Source organism: Amorphotheca resinae (genome assembly GCF_003019875.1).
Source record: "Amorphotheca resinae ATCC 22711 unplaced genomic scaffold M430scaffold_2, whole genome shotgun sequence".
NCBI lineage: Eukaryota > Fungi > Ascomycota > Leotiomycetes > Helotiales > Amorphothecaceae > Amorphotheca > Amorphotheca resinae.
The window spans coordinates 2773807-2791736 of NW_020194472.1; the positions used below are offsets into that span (position 1 = coordinate 2773807).

At 51.2% G+C, this 17930-nt stretch overlaps 8 protein-coding genes across 8 annotated transcripts; 4 read left to right on the forward strand and 4 right to left on the reverse strand.

Moving 5' to 3' along the window:
* Positions 1-37: 37 nt before the first annotated feature.
* On the reverse strand, positions 38-1692 carry M430DRAFT_39906 (hypothetical protein). Its single transcript, XM_024867350.1, has one exon. The coding sequence runs from the start codon at positions 1619-1621 to the stop codon at positions 359-361; it is 1263 nt and encodes a 420-aa protein (XP_024724478.1). The 5' UTR covers positions 1622-1692; the 3' UTR covers positions 38-358.
* A 257-nt stretch (positions 1693-1949) lies between these two features.
* On the forward strand, positions 1950-3088 carry M430DRAFT_134754 (hypothetical protein). Its single transcript, XM_024862375.1, has 2 exons — positions 1950-2547; positions 2617-3088. The coding sequence occupies exons 1-2, from the start codon at positions 2053-2055 to the stop codon at positions 2833-2835; spliced, it is 714 nt and encodes a 237-aa protein (XP_024724479.1). The 5' UTR covers positions 1950-2052; the 3' UTR covers positions 2836-3088.
* A 1185-nt stretch (positions 3089-4273) lies between these two features.
* Positions 4274-6289, reverse strand: M430DRAFT_16590 (hypothetical protein; the record flags this gene model as incomplete). Its single annotated transcript, XM_024863488.1, has 2 exons — positions 4274-6145; positions 6194-6289. 2 exons carry the CDS (start codon positions 6287-6289, stop codon positions 4274-4276), a joined length of 1968 nt encoding a protein of 655 aa, XP_024724480.1.
* A 1547-nt stretch (positions 6290-7836) lies between these two features.
* Positions 7837-9248, forward strand: M430DRAFT_33432 (hypothetical protein). Its single transcript, XM_024866369.1, has 4 exons — positions 7837-8376; positions 8464-8571; positions 8662-8742; positions 8923-9248. Exons 1-4 carry the CDS (start codon positions 7867-7869, stop codon positions 9007-9009), a joined length of 786 nt encoding a protein of 261 aa, XP_024724481.1. The 5' UTR covers positions 7837-7866; the 3' UTR covers positions 9010-9248.
* M430DRAFT_64381 (hypothetical protein) lies at positions 9044-10683 on the reverse strand (the record flags this gene model as incomplete). Its single annotated transcript, XM_024869104.1, has 4 exons — positions 10210-10683; positions 9425-10124; positions 9118-9354; positions 9044-9061 (listed from the first exon to the last, which is right to left on the reverse strand). Exons 1-4 carry the CDS (start codon positions 10569-10571, stop codon positions 9044-9046), a joined length of 1317 nt encoding a protein of 438 aa, XP_024724482.1. The 5' UTR covers positions 10572-10683.
* A 42-nt stretch (positions 10684-10725) lies between these two features.
* Positions 10726-13531, forward strand: M430DRAFT_56547 (hypothetical protein). Its single transcript, XM_024868614.1, has 4 exons — positions 10726-11317; positions 11348-11610; positions 11675-12935; positions 12987-13531. The coding sequence occupies exons 1-4, from the start codon at positions 11052-11054 to the stop codon at positions 13081-13083; spliced, it is 1887 nt and encodes a 628-aa protein (XP_024724483.1). The 5' UTR covers positions 10726-11051; the 3' UTR covers positions 13084-13531.
* M430DRAFT_56548 (hypothetical protein) lies at positions 13082-14563 on the reverse strand. The gene is made up of 3 exons (XM_024868615.1): positions 14331-14563; positions 14002-14280; positions 13082-13895 (listed from the first exon to the last, which is right to left on the reverse strand). Exons 1-3 carry the CDS (start codon positions 14404-14406, stop codon positions 13198-13200), a joined length of 1053 nt encoding a protein of 350 aa, XP_024724484.1. The 5' UTR covers positions 14407-14563; the 3' UTR covers positions 13082-13197.
* A 1503-nt stretch (positions 14564-16066) lies between these two features.
* M430DRAFT_33437 (hypothetical protein) lies at positions 16067-17222 on the forward strand. Its single transcript, XM_024866370.1, has one exon. The coding sequence runs from the start codon at positions 16408-16410 to the stop codon at positions 16867-16869; it is 462 nt and encodes a 153-aa protein (XP_024724485.1). The 5' UTR covers positions 16067-16407; the 3' UTR covers positions 16870-17222.
* Positions 17223-17930: the final 708 nt, after the last annotated feature.

Sequence of the window (17930 nt, forward strand, 5' to 3'; positions counted from 1 at the left end):
GTTAATGCATTTCTCCTGGGACGCCTGAATGTGCAATGGGCATACGCAACTATGTATTCATAGGTTCTATTTACGATGTTTTCAACCATCGCTGTCTCTAAAATCCAGCCCCCACCATACGAACCGTGTCGAATACCTCGGTCTCAGATCATTTGTTGACCGCCTTACACGTTGTACCACATGATCGTGATCGTTCTCAGGGCCCCTGGCTGTCGGCTGGAATTTGCTTGCCAATTGCTCTTGTCATACTGGTACCGTTTGGATGTTTCATAAGCTTTTTAGTCCTCCTTCACAGATTTGTCATTTTGGAAAGCGGCCAAAGCAGCTCTTTTCCATCGGGTTCAGTTCCTGGTGTAGATCATCCAGATTTCTCAGCAGCCTTCTTCCGCTTGAACTCCTGTACCCAGGCTTCCGCGCTGGCCTTCGGAACCATAAATATCTTGACTACCTCATCCACAACCTCCACATTGCTCTCACTTAGCACTTTCAACAACGTGACCTTCCTCCCCACTTTAATCAACCCTCCCGTGATTGTCTCCATGTAACACTCCACACCCGCCGGAGTGTATTCTCCCTTCCTATCCCAAGGCACCGGCAAAATATACGCTAGGTGCTCCCCCACTGTCTGCATTTCGTTAAACCCCTTGATAAAATCCGATTCCAGAGTTAACGGATATAGCAAGACTGTGGGAAAGGACAGGGTCGACGCAGGATCGATTGGGTCCGGCACTAATTCGATTTTCGCATCTTCCATTTCCGGCGGCTGGGCTGTTTTTCGCACTTTGATATTGCGGGCTTTGAGCGCTGCTCTCAGCGTCATCTCTTCTTGTCTCTTCCTCACTGCCATCTCTGCCTCCTTCCGTTTTCTCGCTGCCACCTTCTCATTCCTTGCGATGATATCTTTCGCAACGGCCAATAACGCCTTGTTTTCGGGATCGAGAGCTAGTCCCCTTGCGCACGCGTCGTCGGCCTCCGCAATCTTGTCCAAGGCCAGTAAAGCTTTGGCCGAGCGGTAATAAGCCTTGATATTCTTCCCATTGATCTTTAAAGCGCTGCTGCAATCCATGATACAACTCCTGTAATTCTTGAGCTCCAGATGACACGCTGCGCGGTTCACTGAGCACGCCTCCAGAACCGCCACCTCTTTCTTAATTTCCTCCGCATCGGCGTCGCCTTGTTCGCCTTTCTGCCGCTTGCGCACCTCGGCCAGCAGCACTTGTATCCCTTTCCCGTAGAACTCCTTCGCATCCTTCCAGTTCTTCTCTTTGAAACACTCGTTCCCGCGCTCTTTGAATCCAGATGCTACTTCGAGGGGCGTGCCTTCATACGCCAACGCCTTGAAGGCTTCGAGCTCGTCGTTCTCTTCGAGGCTGGTCATGAATAAGGGCGTCTTGTTGAGGTCCGCCAAGATCTCTTCTCCTGATTTATCCCGCAGCGCGGCCATGGCTGGCGGCAAGTCGGGGGTAGTCCCATCTTTCGAGGAAGATGTAGGAGAGGAGGCTGCGAAAGCGTTCATGGCCTGCGTGAGAAGATCAGGACCCCCCGGCTGCTGTGCGCCATCTTCGGGCGTGGAGACTTGTGCCTTGTCGGCAAAGTCGTCGGCGAGTTCTTCAATCTTCATTGTGTCGTTTCTGTTGATCTTTGGCCTCTGGAGTTTTGTTTGTCGTGGTTCAAAGCCGGAACAAAATTTTGGCGCGGGCGCGGGCGGAGTTCCGCCCCGAGGGGCGGATTCTTATCGCGAACGCGGGGCGTAGCGGGGCAGCGATAGGACAGACTAAATAGGTAAGGCGCTTAGAAATCAATGGAGGGGAAGGCACGAAATCCAAGTCGGGTATCGCGCCATCTTAGGTATCCGGGAATAAACATCACGGGAGAGGGGCATATATAAGGCTTCTTACTCCACGATTGTTGCTTTTTCTTCCTCCTTGCTCAACACCATAATTCGATATCATCTTGATCCAAGCTTCGAATCCTCCCCCTCGAACAAAACTCCGAGAAAGCAATCTTCAATCGTCCAACAGCAAAGTCTGAATCGTCCCGACAATCGTCAAGATGGGTTCCAACGCTGAAGCTCCCAAGATCACCCTCTACACCGCACACCAATGCCCCTGGGCCCACCGCTCCCAAATCGTCCTCCGCGAGCTTGGTCTCGAATTCGAAACCGTTATCATCGACCTCACCGTTCCCCGCACTCCCGAATACCTAGCCATCAACCCCCGCGGTCTCGTCCCCGCCCTTGAATACAACGGCCGCATCCTGACCGAATCCGGTCTCATCGCCCAATTCCTGGTCGATGCTCACCCCAGCCACCTATCAAAGACCAGCTCTGAGCCCGGCGGAGCATTGTGGCGCTACCAGGCCAACTTCTTCGTCGACACCTATTTCAGCAAGGTCCAGCCTTTGTTCAACTCGACTCTCTCGGCGAAGGGCGAGGCGAAGGAGATTGAGGGAACTAAATTCACCGATGCGATTGTGAAGGAGATTGAGCCTCTTCTCGCAGATGCAGCGCCGTTCTTTGGTGGTTCTAGCCGTCTTACCATCGCTGAGGTTGCCCCCGCCCCCCCTCTCCTTCTCCCAAGTCCAGCCCAAGAAAATGCTAATCTGTATCTTAAACAGGTCCAAACCGGATCCTTCATCCTACGCGTCCTCAGCTTTCCTAAATACGAAGCCCTGCTCCCGAAATCCGTTCTGCCCACACTAGAAAGCAAAGCGCCGAACTTCTGGAAGTGGGCGCACGCCGTCGTCGCTGAGAAGAGCGTTAATGCTATCTGGGACGAGAAGAATGTGGCGGAGAAGACCACGGCCAGGATCCAGAAGATCACGGCTGCGAAGTGAGGAGCTCACTTTGAATATTGTGGAATTGGATGTGTGAGGGCTGATTGATGAGGTGTAGGATTTGATCGTTTAGGTTTTATGAATAGCAAGCGAGTATGCAAGCATTCTATTTGATCAGTATTAATCTGTGAGGAGAGTATTCGTGGCGCTCCCCATCTTTTTTTGAACTTTCTATATCCCCTCCCCACAGCGGAACGTACTATAGAACTCCTGATGATAGAGTAAAAACATCAAAAGTCCCATTACTATTACCCACCCTCACCTCCCCGAGTGTACCGAAATATTTCGATTTTTCTCTATAACGCAATCCATTTCTCCCCAATCAATCAAACAAAATACCTATCGACCATCTCACCCTCTCACCATCTATCCATCCATCCATTCATACACCACCACCCCCCCCCCTCCTTCCCCCCCAGAAAAACCCAAATCCCAACCTCAACCTCCCTATCTACACCCAAACCCAAAACTCCAACTTTTATTCCTGCACAATCACGTCGGAGCAAAATACACTACTCTCATCTCAGCAATAAAATACCTAAGTAGGTAGGTAAGTAATGAGGTAGTCAAGGTATGCGCTCATTTACTAGTACAGATAGAGTAAAATAATCCACGAACCAACCCATGCGCTTAATCGAGAGTGACGGAGAGTCAAATAGGTAAGATATGGAATGATTCCGGGTAAAAGGGTATTTATTTGTGATAAGGTCAGGTAGGTATATATTGGGTGAGTGAGTGAGTGAATGGCCTCTAGTATGATGTACTGATGTTTGGATAATGTGTTATTTTATTTTATTTTATTTTTTTATTCGACATGATGACATGATTTTGTTTCATGTGTCTGAAATACAACAAGATCGCCGGACCCCAAAACCGCCCGACCGACATGATATACCCTTCATTCTCTTCTCTGTGATAAGAGATGGATATGGGAGATTAGTTACATGATTCGATCTTTTGCTGCTGTGGACCGAATGGTATGTCTTATTCATATTGAGTGGTTCCATGGTGAATGTCTTCCTTCCCTATTTTCTTGAACCTTGGGGGGTTGAGGAGGAGGAAGATGAATGACTGATCGCAATCGTCGTTGAAGACTATCGTGTTAAAGTCAAGACTCAACGCGCTTCTTGGAATAGAAGGGCTGGATGATATTTTGGATGGTTCGGGTGCGATCGGGTAGATCTGAATGTGGTTTTGAGAGGGTCGTCTGGTGGATGTCGCTGGATCTTGATCCGAGGTGCGTTTTCGAAAGCCAAGAAGGCACCCGGCCTGAGGCTAGAGTGTAAGAGAGTGAAAACGCAGTGATGATGATTCTTCCGCATGGAGTTTCACCATCCGTTTTCAATCCGGGGCTCAGAAGTCGTCGCCAATTCCGTATCGTTCATCTCTGTTCGAATACGGTCTCAATATGGCAACATCATCGACATCCCAGTACAGATCATCCGAATATCGACGCCCATCCCATCTCAGCCATGACGTCCATCCAGTACATATCCTGTCCCATATCCGCCCTTGCCCACGTCTCCTGAATCAGCTGCAACGCAATGACGACCGGTTTCGCCGGCAACGACAGTTGGAATTCTTGAAGTCTGGTGACGACAAAACGCCGCGCGGAGGCGATATCGACCTCCCGCATAGTAAGACTGTTGAAGACCGAGCTGCCAGATGCAAATGGCGCCGTCGGGTCAGGTATCGACGCCGGTGAGAAACGGAGCTCGGTGGCAGCAGCGATGATCACGATGGGTTGGAGACAGCGTGTCCCGGAATTTGGAGGGAGTTTCTCGAGGAGAGAGATGGTATGAAGGGCGAGCGAGATCAGGAATTCTTCTGGTGGTTGGGATGAAGGCATTAGGAGGAAGTCGAAGGCTTGTTGGGTTGCATCGTTGCTGGAGGATGCGAGGGAAGTGTTGGTTAAAGGTACACGCCGGAGGAGGACCGAGGGAAAGATGCGATATATTTCGAGGAGCGCGGCGCAGCGATACGCTTCTGCGAGATGAATGTATTGTTGAACGGGTGTGTTTTCGTCGCCTGCATCCACCAGGTTGGATACTGATGGTGGTTCGAAAGCTAGAAGTTCTTCTTCTAGACTTTGTGCTTTCGCTATGGCTTCGATCGTAGTGGCAGAGTCTTGACTATACTGAATGTCGAACCCAACGTCTAAGGAGAGAAAGTCTAACGATGCGGCGTCCTCAGCAATGGACTTGCGATAACTTCGAATCAGACGGCCGACCTGGGCAAACAGCCTTTGTACTTTGGGAGCTACACCTGTCCAAGGATGGGGGAAGATATTTTCCTTGGCATCACTTGATCCATTTGCGTCGTCTCCGGGTAAACTGGCCGATTCAAAGTTACCAAAATCGCCAAAACCAAATTCATCCACATCATCCTCAACGAACCCTGCAAGCATATCCCAGTACAAGATGCATTGCTCGAAAAATGCATTCTGACGTTTGATTCTGGTGTCAATAGTAGTCCCAGTTGCCTGTGACATTTGCTGCTCAATTCTACGCCGATTCAGACGCTTGGCTGTCTTCAGGTGGACGAGGCCAAGATCCTTTGGATCATGCCAGGCAGTGGTCTGGCCAATCAACAATACAGTTAGAAGTGTCTTGTCAAGGTTCTCATTTTGGTTGACCCCTTGCTGGACCTGGTACAGATATCTATAGGTCTCTCTTTGCATCTGCACGCCGACAGGTGACATGCGAGGAAAGTGGTTGGAGAGGTATGCCGCAGCCATGCTTTGAATGGCGTAGTATATGGGAGCAGAGCCATCCCACAGCTTCGCTACTGTTGACCGGAACGGATTGAGCGTGCCGTCAAACGAGGAGAAGATCTGGCATACGTAGTTGAAGTAGTACTCGACAAGCATTGTCGGGATATGCAGAAGGAATTCGGGAACCGTGGAACGGTGCAGTTGTTGCCGGATCGCGGAGAGACTATCAGTGGTGGGGATTGAGTCGCGTCGGACACTTGTCTGGCTGGGTGAACTAGCCGTAGAGGATCTTCGGCCCGGCGATGATAGATTAAACATGGGGGTGTTCCCATCCTGATTTCCTTCCATCTGCTGCTGAGAAGTAGTCGCGTCAAGGGGATTCGAGATTTCTGGATCTTGCCTGGTCGGAGGGGATTCTCCAGGTTGCTGAGAGGGAGGGATAGCCTGTTGCGGGGGAAGTAAAGGGCTTGTCGTATTTGGAACCAGCAGTTTCTCGTGTTTGGTCGACCAGACAAGCGGCTTAGCTTTGTAGCCTGGACAGGCAATATTCTTCCGATTGCATTGATAACACTCGGGTTTCCTCTCATCACATTTCAACTAGGAGGCGTCAGCTCGTCTCGCGAAGACACCGTAGACTGGGCGTACTCGTTTCGCCTTGCAACGCATGCACCCATTGCGAGACTTTGGGGTTCTTCTCGCATTGATAGGAGGGCCATTCTGTGTACTCTCGCTCGTCTCCATCCGGCCAGAATCGCAGCCAGGTTCTCTGAAGGCTGAAGAGAGGGCAGAAGAGAAAGCGGGGTGTAGATGTAAGAGTGGGCTCGGCTTGTTACATGAATCTGCCCTCGGGGCTCAGAGAGCGCAGAAGAGATCGGATCTATATACACAAACAAAGACTGGGGTGTACGGCAATTGGGGTCCATTCATACAACACGATTGTTCATGTTATGGGAGCTCAGCGTGTATATGGAGGTCGTTCAGCGATAGCGGGTGTGGGGCTGATCATGTGACTACTGATAGCTGAGGTATACCGAACTAACTCCGTAGGTAATAGGCAGGGTAATTAGAAGAACGCGGCAGATGGCTAATACGAGCTAATTTGCCTTTAGAAGTTAATTGCACGGGGGCTAATATTGATAAGGTACTTCCACCTTATCAAAACAACAGATCCAGCCAACCATAAGCAAGAGAAGTAATTTAAAGCCGCTATTCTTATGTCCGAAATTAACCCCTATTCTAACCGTACGAGGTTCTCCAGGTTTACCGTGCTTTATGCCGCTCTCCACCCTCCCCACCCACCCCCGACTTTCTCCTAAGTTTAACAACGTTGTGAACCCCCCCATGATCTACCTTACTACAACAGATGGTTCTGCAGTTCCAAAACCGCTATAAATACAACGGCTACAAAAGAGGCTTTTTAAAGCAGGATTTACAGTTCTTTCCGGACCCACTCGCTGCTTTCGGTTCACCAAGCACCACTCAGCATGGAAACGCAGGAATATTGTGGTAACACTATGGTCAATTCGCTGTATTCTCAACACCGAGCTCTTGTCTAGAGGAGACAGGCTCGGCCTCCCCTCCCGTTGGATGGATGGCATAGTCATCGAGGACCCGGTATATTTGTTGCGTTGGCGGTTATTGTCACAGACATGATGTTTGCCGCGGAGCGGCCGAGTGAGGTTTGCTAGAGCAGTTGCAAAAAAAAAAAAAAAAAAAGGTAAAGATCACGGTATTCGGAGGATCCGATCAACGGGCCAGAGTTGTCCATGTTGTTTGACATCCTTCGGGGTTTCTGGGGTCGTGGAGGCGGCGGAAGTGCCCAAGGGACAACCCCCACCTGCCGTGCAGTCGCTGCTGGGTGAGATATCGGACAATCATTCGTATGGTTGTCAAAGGGAGGTGATCTGCTATAGCCGTTATATTGTGTTTGAGCTCTAGACTTTCAGAATATTTAAAGACTTAGTATTTAGAGCCACTAGACTCATAGGGTCTCAGCTCTCAAACAGAGTCGTTTCTAGTGCTTGCAATCCCCACCAACCTCTCATAGTCCACGGTAAGAAAAGATGATTCGTATACTTCTTGGCGGCATTCACATCAGCTCTGTGAAGTATAGAATGCTCTGTATGGGGCAAATGGTGGGGAAGAAGCGAAGTGGGGAGTTGGAGATGTCCCTTGAGTAAACTAACACGTGCCACGATCCATCATCCATCACCACACCCACCCTTGACTTCTCAAGGGAGACCTTACCTTACTTCACCAACCCCGCGTCAACCACAACTCTGTCCACCATCTCTGAATCTCCTGCCTTCACATCTACAATGCCTCCTCCTCACCCCGTTGCTCTCATCACCGCCGGTTCAGCCGGTCTGGGCGCCGCCGCCGCGCGACTCTTCTGCTCCTCCGGCTACCGCGTGATCATCAACTACTCCAACAACGAAGCACGTGCTACGGCGCTCGTTCAAGAATTATCAGGACTCTCCCCCTTATCCCAAGAACCCCAACAAACAGGGGCCATCAAGAATCCCAACGTCCAGGCCATCCGCGCGGATCTCACCAAGCGGGACGAGATCATCAGACTTGTGGAGACCGCAACTGAGATGATGGGCCGACTAGACGTGGTATTCTCGAACGGTGGATGGACAATGATACGCAATTTTAATGATCTAGATGATAATGTGAATGAGGATGATTGGGATCGCTGTTTTAATATGAATGTCAAGTCGCATTTGTGGTTGATGCATGCGGCGAGGAAATGGCTGGAGGAGAGCGAGGGGGCTTTTATAACCACGGCGAGTCTGGCGGGGGTTAGACCTAGTGGGAGTTCTTTGGTATGCTTTCTTGCTTTTTTTTAATACTCTTTCACAAATAATAGAGGAAAGTGTTTCTTTTGCGGAGAAGCAGACTAATGGAAATAGGCATATTCTGTTACGAAAGCGGCGCAGATACACCTCGTGAAGGGATTGGCTTCGATTGCAGGCCCGAAAATCAGGGTTAATTCCGTGTCCCCTGGGCTTCTTCTGACGGTATGTCTTCTTGGCCATCATGGGCTGGTTTATCTTATTATTTGGTTTTCCCTCCGTGGGTGTAGGGCTGATATTGATATGTTCGCGCAGGATTGGGGCAAGCAGTTCTCTCAAGAACGACTAGACGCTGCATTGGCAAAGACTAAGCTGAAGAAATTTGCTACAGTAGAGGTGAGTCTTTTTTTAATGATCCCAGATTGATTTCCGAAACTATTTTCTTTCCTTGATATCTTATACTTCACCCTTTGAGACCTAAGCCATTTCCGCCCCTTACCCTCCTATCATTTCGACCATTCTTCTTGTCTCACCTACAGTTAGTATGGATTTGTAACTCACCTGCTCCTAATCCAGGACGTCGCCGAACAAGTTCTATGTTTCGCTCGGAGCAAGACCGTAACAGGAGCAAATGCAGTTATAGATGCAGGCTGGTCACTGTAGACAAGAACAGCGTAGGCGAAAATAACGAAGAATTCTACAAGTTCCCTGCCCCCTGAGCAAGAACCACCAAAACTACCTCTAACTTATCTCGCCCCCTTTCTTCCCGACGTCAATCCACTCATGCTGGTCCCCTAGATAATGGTGAGCTCTCAGATCCCCCGACCTGGCATGCCCCTCGAAATTCTCTGCCCGCGCAGCCCGCCCACACAGCCGTCCTAGCTGTCCACTGGCGGATGGCGATCGGACTTCTTGATACGTGACGGTGCGCAGGAACTTGCCCACCCAGAGACCGCCCGTGTAACGCGCCGCGCCACGAGTAGGCAAGACATGGTTCGTGCCGATTACCTATAGAAGCGCGTCAGTCAGTCAGTCTCAGGGAGAATGCCTCCGGGAAAGGAAAAGTAGCATAGCATGCCTTATCCCCATACGAGACACAGGTCCCCTCTCCCAAAAATAACGCCCCGTAATTCTTCATCTTCTCCAACGCTTCCCGGGGCTCCCGCGTCAGGATCTGCACATGCTCGCTCGCGTACACGTCCGCCAGCTTATACGCCTCATCCAGCGTGTCCACGACGACCACCTCTCCGAAATCCCGCCAACTGACACCCGCCAGCGCAGCCGTCGGCATATCCACCAAGAGGCTCTGCACGAAAGCGATCACGCGCCTCCCCAGCTCCTCACTCGTCGTGATCAGGACCGCCGGCGTGTCCGGCCCGTGCTCCGCCTGGCTCAGAAGATCCGTCGCTACTGTGAAAGGATCCGCTGCGTCGTCCGCCACGATCAACACCTCTGTCGGGCCGGCGAAGAGATCGATGCCGACGGCGCCGAAGAACTGGCGCTTGGCCTCGGCCACGAACGCGTTTCCGGGCCCGGCGATGAAGTCCACTTTGGGGATGCTGGGGGTCCCGAGCGCCATGGCCGCGATGGCTTGCACGCCCCCGAGAATGTAGATGCTGTCGGCGCCCGCGAGATGCATGGCGGCGACGGTAGCGTGGGGGATCTGGCCGGCGATGGGGGGCGTGCAGCCAATGACATTGGGCACGCCGGCGACTTTGGCGGTGAGGATTGTCATGTGTGCTGATGCGAGGAGAGGATATCTGCCCCCGGGGATATATCTACAACCGGCCAACAAAACACATCAGCCTCAATTCTCAATTCTCAATTATCAGCAAGCCGCAGAGAGATGGGCAGGCTACTCACGCCCCAACACTAGCAACAGGATTATTCCGCTGTCCCAAAAACACCCCCGGCTGGATCTCCAACTCAAACTCCCCGAGACTCTGCTTCTGCGCCTCTGCAAACGTCCGCACGTTCTTCTGCACCTCCACAATGTCCGCGATGATCTGCGGCGGCACCTGCTTCATGATGTTCTCGATGTCCGTAGCGGAGAGCTTGAACGACGCCGGCGACCATTTGTCGAACTTCTCGGAATAGGAACGCACGGCTGCATCGCCTGCTGCGCGGATATCGTCGATGACTCGCGAGACGGTGGAGGAGATTGCGGGGTCGGTCTGGCCGATGGGGATGCTGGCTTTCTCTTTGGTTTTGAGGAACTGAGGCATGGTTGTGTGGGCGACAGGAAGATGATCTGTGATTTAGTTATTTGAAGACTGTTACTATTAGTAGAGAAGTTTCTCATAGAGATTCAATGTTGTATATAATGTCTGGTCTTTCTTCCCCCAGGAATCTCCCCGAGCCGTGAGGATATAAGTCGCTGCTCTATTCCCTCCAATCGGGTATCCCCCCTGAGCTCGGCACAGAGCTTCCCCGCGCATCGTGCGGGGCACTAGATGCACACCGGACATGATATAGCGACGGGATGTTTATGCCGCACCGCCATTTCCAACGAGGATATCCGCAATGTCGGAAGCTTGCAGATCTCTGTCTATGGATCCCCGGTTCAGCTTTCAAATATGTGGTACATACCGTCCATGAACCTCAAGTTCCGCAGAAAAGATAGTCCTCGGCCCTCAAAATCTTCTTCCAGTTGATCCAATTCCAATTGAGCATTCGCCTTACTCTCACCACTCAACATCCCCATCATGGTGAAATTCCTAACGAACGAGATCCGCGACCTGCGCGAGGTGCACGAAGACGCTGAGAACCACCTAGTGTTCGAGAAGAACGTGTCGATCCCACTGACGCACAGCAATCTTCCCGTACGCTGTAACGTGTACCGACCGCTCACAGCAAAAGCAGCAGCGGGTGAGAGGTTCCCCGTACTAGTGACCTACGGACCATATGGGAAGGACATTAACTACTCGACGTGGGTTCCCGTTTCCCAAGAGCGAGAAAGGGGGGCGAGAGAGTGTGCTTTTGCTTGCTAAATAGATGGTAGGTTCTATGCAGCGTCGTTCGCGGAGGTGAACAAGGAACATAGGAGTAGGTATAGTGCGTGGGAGACGCCGGATCCGGTGTATTGGACTCAGAAGGGATATGTGGTGGTGCGTGTGGATGAACGGGGGCTGGGCCAGTCACCGGGTCTGCTGGATACGATGTCGAATGGGACGAGTGAGTGTTTCTTCGATGTTGTGGAGTGGGCAGCGGAGCAGGAATGGTCGTCCGGAAAGGTGGGTTTGCTGGGGATTAGCTATTATGCTGGTATGTGCATCGCCGGGAAAGAAACGTGCGGATCCTTTTTGGGTGACTTGATACCTGTCTGTAGGCAGTCAGTGGCGTGTGGCAGCACGTAGACCGAAGGGATTAGCTGCTATCGTGCCATGGGAGGGCATGTCTGATTATTATCGCGATCGGTGTCGGCACGGCGGTATCCTCTCCAACACGTTCATCAGCACCTGGTGGAATCGACAGGTTCTCGTAAACCAGTACGGCAGGCCCAACCGATCGAAGATAGAATTTCCACCCGATGGACCCGGAGCCAGGGGCCAAGAAGACACGATCGAAGGTGATCTATCCGAAGAGGAACTCGTGGCGAACCGACGCGATCAAACCGTGGACAACGAAGCGAACAGATTCAGGGACGACGAGTACTACGCCTCGAAGGAGTTCAAGCTGGAAGATATCGAAGTGCCTCTTCTCTCCGTCGCCAACTGGGGAGGCATCCTCCTGCATCTCCGCGGTAACGTAGAAGGGTATACGTGGGCGGGATCCCAATTCAAATACCTGCGCTTCATCACCGGCCGCCACGATCTGCCATTCTACTACCACGACGAAGTCGCCATCCAAAACAGCTTCCTCGATGCCTTTCTCAAGGGGGAAGATCGCCATGGCTGGTCCATTCCCGGAAAAGTAGCCCCCGTCACCCTGACTCTCCGAAAAGGGAACGTCGGCTTCATCGCGGAAGCAGAGAAGCAGTACGCGAAACGGGACGAGGAAGCCTGGCCCATCCCACGGACCCAATACACGAGATTCCACCTGACTTCCGATTTGCGCCTCTCGCCGAGCCCGCCCAGAGAACCGCCAACAAAGATCTCATATAAGGCGCTCGGCACCATGGAGAAGCAACAGCTGGTGCAATTCCGGACGCCGGCCTTTGAGAATGAGACCGAGGTCACTGGCCATGTGGCCGCGCACTTGAACGTCTCGATGACGCCGGACGAGGGGGCCGCGGCGTCGGGAGATAAAGATATTGATCTTTTCCTTACCCTGCGCCATATGGATGCCGCCGGCAAGGAAATCTTCTATACGGGGACGTCGGGCGACCCGGTGCCGCTGTGTAAGGGCTGGTTACGCGTGAGCTTGCGGAAAGTAAACGAGGAGAGCCCGAAGCACCGGGCGTACTTACCATACCGAGAGTATTTCGCCAGCGATGTGCAGCCCGTCGTGGCGGATCGGGTTTATGCTGTGGATGTTGAGATCTGGCCGACTAATGTGATTGTTGAGAAGGGCGGGAGCTTGGTGTTTGAGGTATCTTCGGGGGATACACAAGGCTGTGGGATCTTCCAGCATAACTCGGAAGTCGATAGGTATGTATTCTTCGTCTCATCGGCATGATCTTTGCTAACGAGGTCATGGAGACCGGCTTCAAAGTTTGCTGGCTTAAATAGCATTCATTTCGGAGAGGAGTATGAAAATTATGTAACGCTGCCAATCATCCCAGCCAAAGAACTGTAGGTTATTTAGTACACAGCTGAGCGAAAAATCCAATACGGAGGAAATAAATCTGAAACCCAACTTGGCTCGAGCAATATCCGAAGCCTTTCAACGGGTGCACTTGGCACGTAGTCGTCACTTGACGTCGGCTTTTGCCTGATTGATCTTCTCCACTCTGTCAAAGATCCCCATCGTATGCTCCCACACAATTTTCCCAACACCCTTGTCGTGATATTCCTTCAACAGCGCCTCTTTCCCAGTGATCTCGCCATTCCAATTCACAAGATAGCCTCCACTCCCTACCTTTCCATTCGCTCCCTTCGCAACAGATAGGCCCTTAGGGACTGGTACACCAGCAGCGAGGACCGAATCTCCAGCAGGTTTCGCAGGCGGGAACAGACCACTCGTAGCAATGAAAAGCTGTCTCGCCCCGGTCTCGTCCGCACCCACCATGAACGGAGCCATCAGCGGAGACAAAGCCTTAATAGGGAGCCTAGCCCAAAGCGGCAACTCCCTCGCAAGCCCCGTATTCACGGCCAAGGGAGCCGAATGTATGAACGAAGTGCGCGGTTCGCGAGCCGCGAATTCCTCCGCCATGAAATCGTTCATGACGATCGTATGCGTTGCACATCGCATCCTCGAGAAGGTATTCTTCAGCTCCAGATCCTCGAAATTAACTCGGCCTTCCGTCCCTGCGCTCAGGATCGATAGGATACGTGAGAAATGCGGAGGGGTCGAAGTTGCGTTTCGGAGGAGAGGAAGTAAGTTCGTGATGAAGCGCATGCGAGAATAGTAATTGAGAGTGAACTTCCTATCCAGCCCTTCGGAGTTTTCTAAAACCCACAACGGACAGGGTTAGTCATGATTCATTCCATGCCATCCACTATCCCAGCGTTGATGAATGGGTAGGGATAGCAGCATCTAGAGGGACGGACGAACCATCGCGCCCCTTCAACGTCATGTTCCCTTGACTTTGAACCAAGAGATTGATATGCTTCTCCCTCTTCCCGACCTCCTGACATACGCGGTCTACCTCTCCCAACTCTGTCACATCAGCTTTCAGAAACTCCACATTGCCATCGTGATTCAACGCTTTGCATTCATGAATGATGCGCTCTGCAGCTGCAGCGTTGCGGCCCACGAGATACACGTGCGGCGACACGGTATTTCGCACGAATGCCTTAGCGGTATATTCCCCGATTCCTGATGTACCTCCAACTATGCCATTGTCAGCGTTTGATGAGCGAGAAGGGGAAAGGGGAGGGGACCGAAGAGAGCTACAAGACCGGGTCCCAGTTCTCGAAGCTGGGCGTTTGACGCGTGCACGATGTCGAGGGCGACCATGGCGACTGGAGAGATGGGATCGACCTAAGAGTATCTGAAGTATCTGAGGTTATACTGTATCAATGGTTAATGGGACTCAATGGCTTTTATATAGGTAGCAATGCTGCGTCCTGCGAGCAGGCTGCAGCTCTGTCGTAATGATGCGGGCGCATTTTCCGCCGTATCGGTGGACGTTGAAGGCGTGTCTTTAAGCTCTTGTTTACGCGAAAATAAAAGACGCCTCAAGCGAAGCCGCCGATTAGATTAGATCTTATCGATAAGGGGTCCTAGACACGAGTTCTTTGTCTCGGCTTCTTTCAAACCTACCCACCGACTCCGTTCGTTGCTCAAAGAGCTAGACATGCCGACCGCCCATTTTCAACTTCCAATAATGACTTTCAGCATGTAAGGTTCATTTCCTTGATCTTTGTGTTAAGTCTGTGGGCTAATAAAGCTATTCAGACGTCGCTACACATGCCCCTGACTAAACGGGCGTACAAGGTCGACGATTCTGTCTATATCAAACACGGAACAAGCCTTGAAGTACAGCGAGAGATAGGCACAGGGTTAATCTGCAGGTCGTGGAGTGTTCCGGAGCCCTTGTAGTACCCCAACTCGGTACATTATGTGATCCAAGATGAGAAGCTCAGACAAGCCTCGAATACCACCTCCATCTTCAACGAATACGTCAGTATTCTGTATACTCTTGGCAAATCAGGTTTTAGGGAAAACGCACTTGGAGATAGGAGTCAAAGTGGCTTTTTATTGCCACCTGCAAAATCCGTCTCCATGATTCGCCCGACGCCTATAATATTCAGCGCTTCTAACTGGGGCCAACGCTTCACGTGCTGCTGGTACCTTAGTAAAGATCTTGACTTCCTGGGCCCACAAATGTGACCTACAAGTTGGTTCCTGCACGGTTATAACTCAGGCCTCCGTAAGCCTCACATTTTCCTGTTCCTTTTATTGGCTGTGGGGTTTTCTGACAAGGAAAGGCAATCCCGGTAGAGAGGGCGATTGCACGGGAAAATCGCTGCCTATTGGAAGGAAAGCGCTGCGGCTATGGGCTGTAGTGTGCAACAGAAAGCTCTTCTAGTCAACAGTAACTGCCTCGTGAAAAGAGAGAGTCAATTCTAGACAAAATCTTGGAAAATGTATCTGAAAATTTCAATAGTCTTTGATATATTGACTGCCGATGTCTGGGCGTGGAAGTGAGACGATTTGGTGTTGGGATAACTTTAATGGATAAGCCAATGCTGTGAAAGAGGCTCCGCAAGGGCCATAGTAGACGATAGCGGACAGGGCTATATCTGGTGTATAGAGCCCATTTCTTTGGTGCCTGCCATACAGGAAGTTATGGTGGTCAGCGGCCAATTCTAGCCACAGCCAAACGCAACCAAAGCCGGCTTCCAATAGGCGGCTGGATGGGAGCTGATTGTCTGGTGCAGTCCCAGCCCATCTGTCTTATGGTCACGAGCGAACTGAGTAAATGAGCGAGGTATTTCATGGTTGGCCATTCGATGCGAGCCGGGTGATGGAGAATTGTTGGTGTTGGTGGTCAATTCCTACCTGCGCTAACACTAAAATAAGGTTGATTCCGACACCCCACTTCGCGTACTAACCGTGCGCCGATAAGCAAGCTGTCGGCTACGTGCATCCTACCTCCACCAACGCAACATTGAAGGAAACAGGCGATTTAATCCTTCACATCATCCGTTCTCGACATCATGATCCTCCAGACTACCATCAGCAATTCTCCACTTTCAAATAACATAATCCGTGGTTGGATTTGCCGACAGCCTTCGAGGAGATGGGTTGGCGAGAGTTCACAGAGCTCTAGACGGGTTGGAGGCGGATCCGTTTAAACTCGATCGCACAAGAAGACGGTTTAGCCAGTCTCCATCACCATATACATCAAACCTATCGGGCATGACAACTCAATCTGCGAGTCCTGAGCTTCCCAGCGACGAACAGCAACGAAGGGAGCAGCGGGAGCAAAGATTCCAGTGACGACGGAAGCTTATGGATGAGTGCGCGGCCTCACTTCCTCTGCAGCGATTCGAAGCCCAAAGAGATGAAGAAGCGAGACGGTCTTGGAATGCAGATCCGCCCACGAATTGGACGAGCGAGAGCCATATACCTATCGGAGGTGCCGAAGAAGAGGCTATTGAAACGGTCAAGAAGCGCTGGGTTGAGCAAGGCATCTGGAAGGACAAGTGGGATGAAATGGCTGCTGGGCGGTATAGGAATATTGGGCCGTGGAAGCATGAAGAACCGCTCGAGCTGGAATCTGAATCAGAGATGGACACAGAAGGAGAGTCCCCACCTCCTGCCTTCAGTATTTTTGGTATACCTCAGAAGCCGTCGCAGCCGAAACCCAGACGGCCGAGGAGTGATGACGAGGAGCGGCTGATTGCGGAGCGACGAGTCATATGGGAGCAGGAACGTGAGTCCTCACGTCCGTATTATCAGTTCATCCATTAGATATTGAAGGAGCACGAGCGAATCCATGGCGAATACGCCAATGGGCAAGGTGCTGATGCTACTAACATCAACACAGGGGCGTATGAAAATATCAAGAACACCTGGAAAAAGCGAGGGATTTGGAACGAAAGATAGGGTATACTACCTAGGATGTCGTGGAAGCATGAAGAACCTCTTGAAGAGGAGACCGTCGACAGTCTTGCGCCTACTCTAGCGAACCTGCTTGTGAACGGCAGCAGTGAAGCAGGAGAAGCTCCTCCTAGACGAATTTTTGGGTTTACTCTTCTCGTCGAGAGGCATATATCTGCAACAAGAAACACTCGTAGATGGTTAAGCAATTCCAAGTCCTCGCCTCCTCACATCAGTGATGAAATCAGAGGGTATAGCGAACGGCCCACCCTCAGAGTCGAGAGATTGACTTGGCTCATCAGAGTAGTCTCCGATATAAGGTACATGTATTGCAATACCCTCCAGAGCTTAGGTACGTCCCTCATCCTGTATAGTATACCTTACATATCGCGGGCTGTAAAGCCTGTAATCAGAGTGAATTATAAAGCAGATTGGTACCTAGTCTTTTCAAATCTAGGCACAGTAAGGTACCTTATCTAAATCACGGAGCTTAGACCATTATTCTACGACCGTCTCTTTTTCAATTAACATATCTTTTATTGAGGCCTTGTCGCCTCACTCGACTCACTGCCCTTGCCATCACTATCGTACAATACCTTCCTCTTTCCCTAAGACTTACAAAGGCCGAGTTTCAATTATCATCAACGGGTTGGATGATAAAACTTAAAGCATGTTGGCTCACTATTGTCGGCTGTGTCGTCATCTTCTTCTGCGTCTAGTACTTCACTATTTTCGCTCTGTATTCGTTGCGAATGTCCTCGCTTGACTTTCATCGTCGTTGTTCTAGTCTGCTATCGTCGCATCTTTATTTCCGTTGCGATCCTCCTTGTTGTTGTCGCTATAGGTACTATGCTAGAAGGCTTGGTCAGTCTAGGAGAGACCTCGCTCGGTCGACTCTAGGGACAGAAGCTACCTATGTATAGATAGTGCTA

Excerpts from the sequence above, each read along its gene's own strand:
- M430DRAFT_39906 (XM_024867350.1), bottom strand. The coding sequence starts at position 1,621 with ATGAAGATTGAAGAACTCGCCGACGACTTTGCCGACAAGGCACAAGTC.
- M430DRAFT_134754 (XM_024862375.1), top strand. The coding sequence starts at position 2,053 with ATGGGTTCCAACGCTGAAGCTCCCAAGATCACCCTCTACACCGCACAC. Across the intron at positions 2,548-2,616 it reads GCCGTCTTACCATCGCTGAG|GTCCAAACCGGATCCTTCAT; the intron begins GTTGCCCCCGCC and ends TATCTTAAACAG.
- M430DRAFT_33432 (XM_024866369.1), top strand. The coding sequence starts at position 7,867 with ATGCCTCCTCCTCACCCCGTTGCTCTCATCACCGCCGGTTCAGCCGGT. Across the intron at positions 8,377-8,463 it reads GACCTAGTGGGAGTTCTTTG|GCATATTCTGTTACGAAAGC; the intron begins GTATGCTTTCTT and ends TAATGGAAATAG. Across the intron at positions 8,743-8,922 it reads AGAAATTTGCTACAGTAGAG|GACGTCGCCGAACAAGTTCT; the intron begins GTGAGTCTTTTT and ends CTCCTAATCCAG.
- M430DRAFT_56547 (XM_024868614.1), top strand. The coding sequence starts at position 11,052 with ATGGTGAAATTCCTAACGAACGAGATCCGCGACCTGCGCGAGGTGCAC. Across the intron at positions 11,318-11,347 it reads CGAGAAAGGGGGGCGAGAGA|GTTCTATGCAGCGTCGTTCG; the intron begins GTGTGCTTTTGC and ends AATAGATGGTAG. Across the intron at positions 11,611-11,674 it reads GGGGATTAGCTATTATGCTG|GCAGTCAGTGGCGTGTGGCA; the intron begins GTATGTGCATCG and ends ACCTGTCTGTAG.
- M430DRAFT_56548 (XM_024868615.1), bottom strand. The coding sequence starts at position 14,406 with ATGGTCGCCCTCGACATCGTGCACGCGTCAAACGCCCAGCTTCGAGAA. Across the intron at positions 14,281-14,330 it reads CGGTCTTGTAGCTCTCTTCG|TTGGAGGTACATCAGGAATC; the intron begins GTCCCCTCCCCT and ends ACAATGGCATAG. Across the intron at positions 13,896-14,001 it reads GACGTTGAAGGGGCGCGATG|AAAACTCCGAAGGGCTGGAT; the intron begins GTTCGTCCGTCC and ends TGTGGGTTTTAG.
- M430DRAFT_33437 (XM_024866370.1), top strand. The coding sequence starts at position 16,408 with ATGGATGAGTGCGCGGCCTCACTTCCTCTGCAGCGATTCGAAGCCCAA.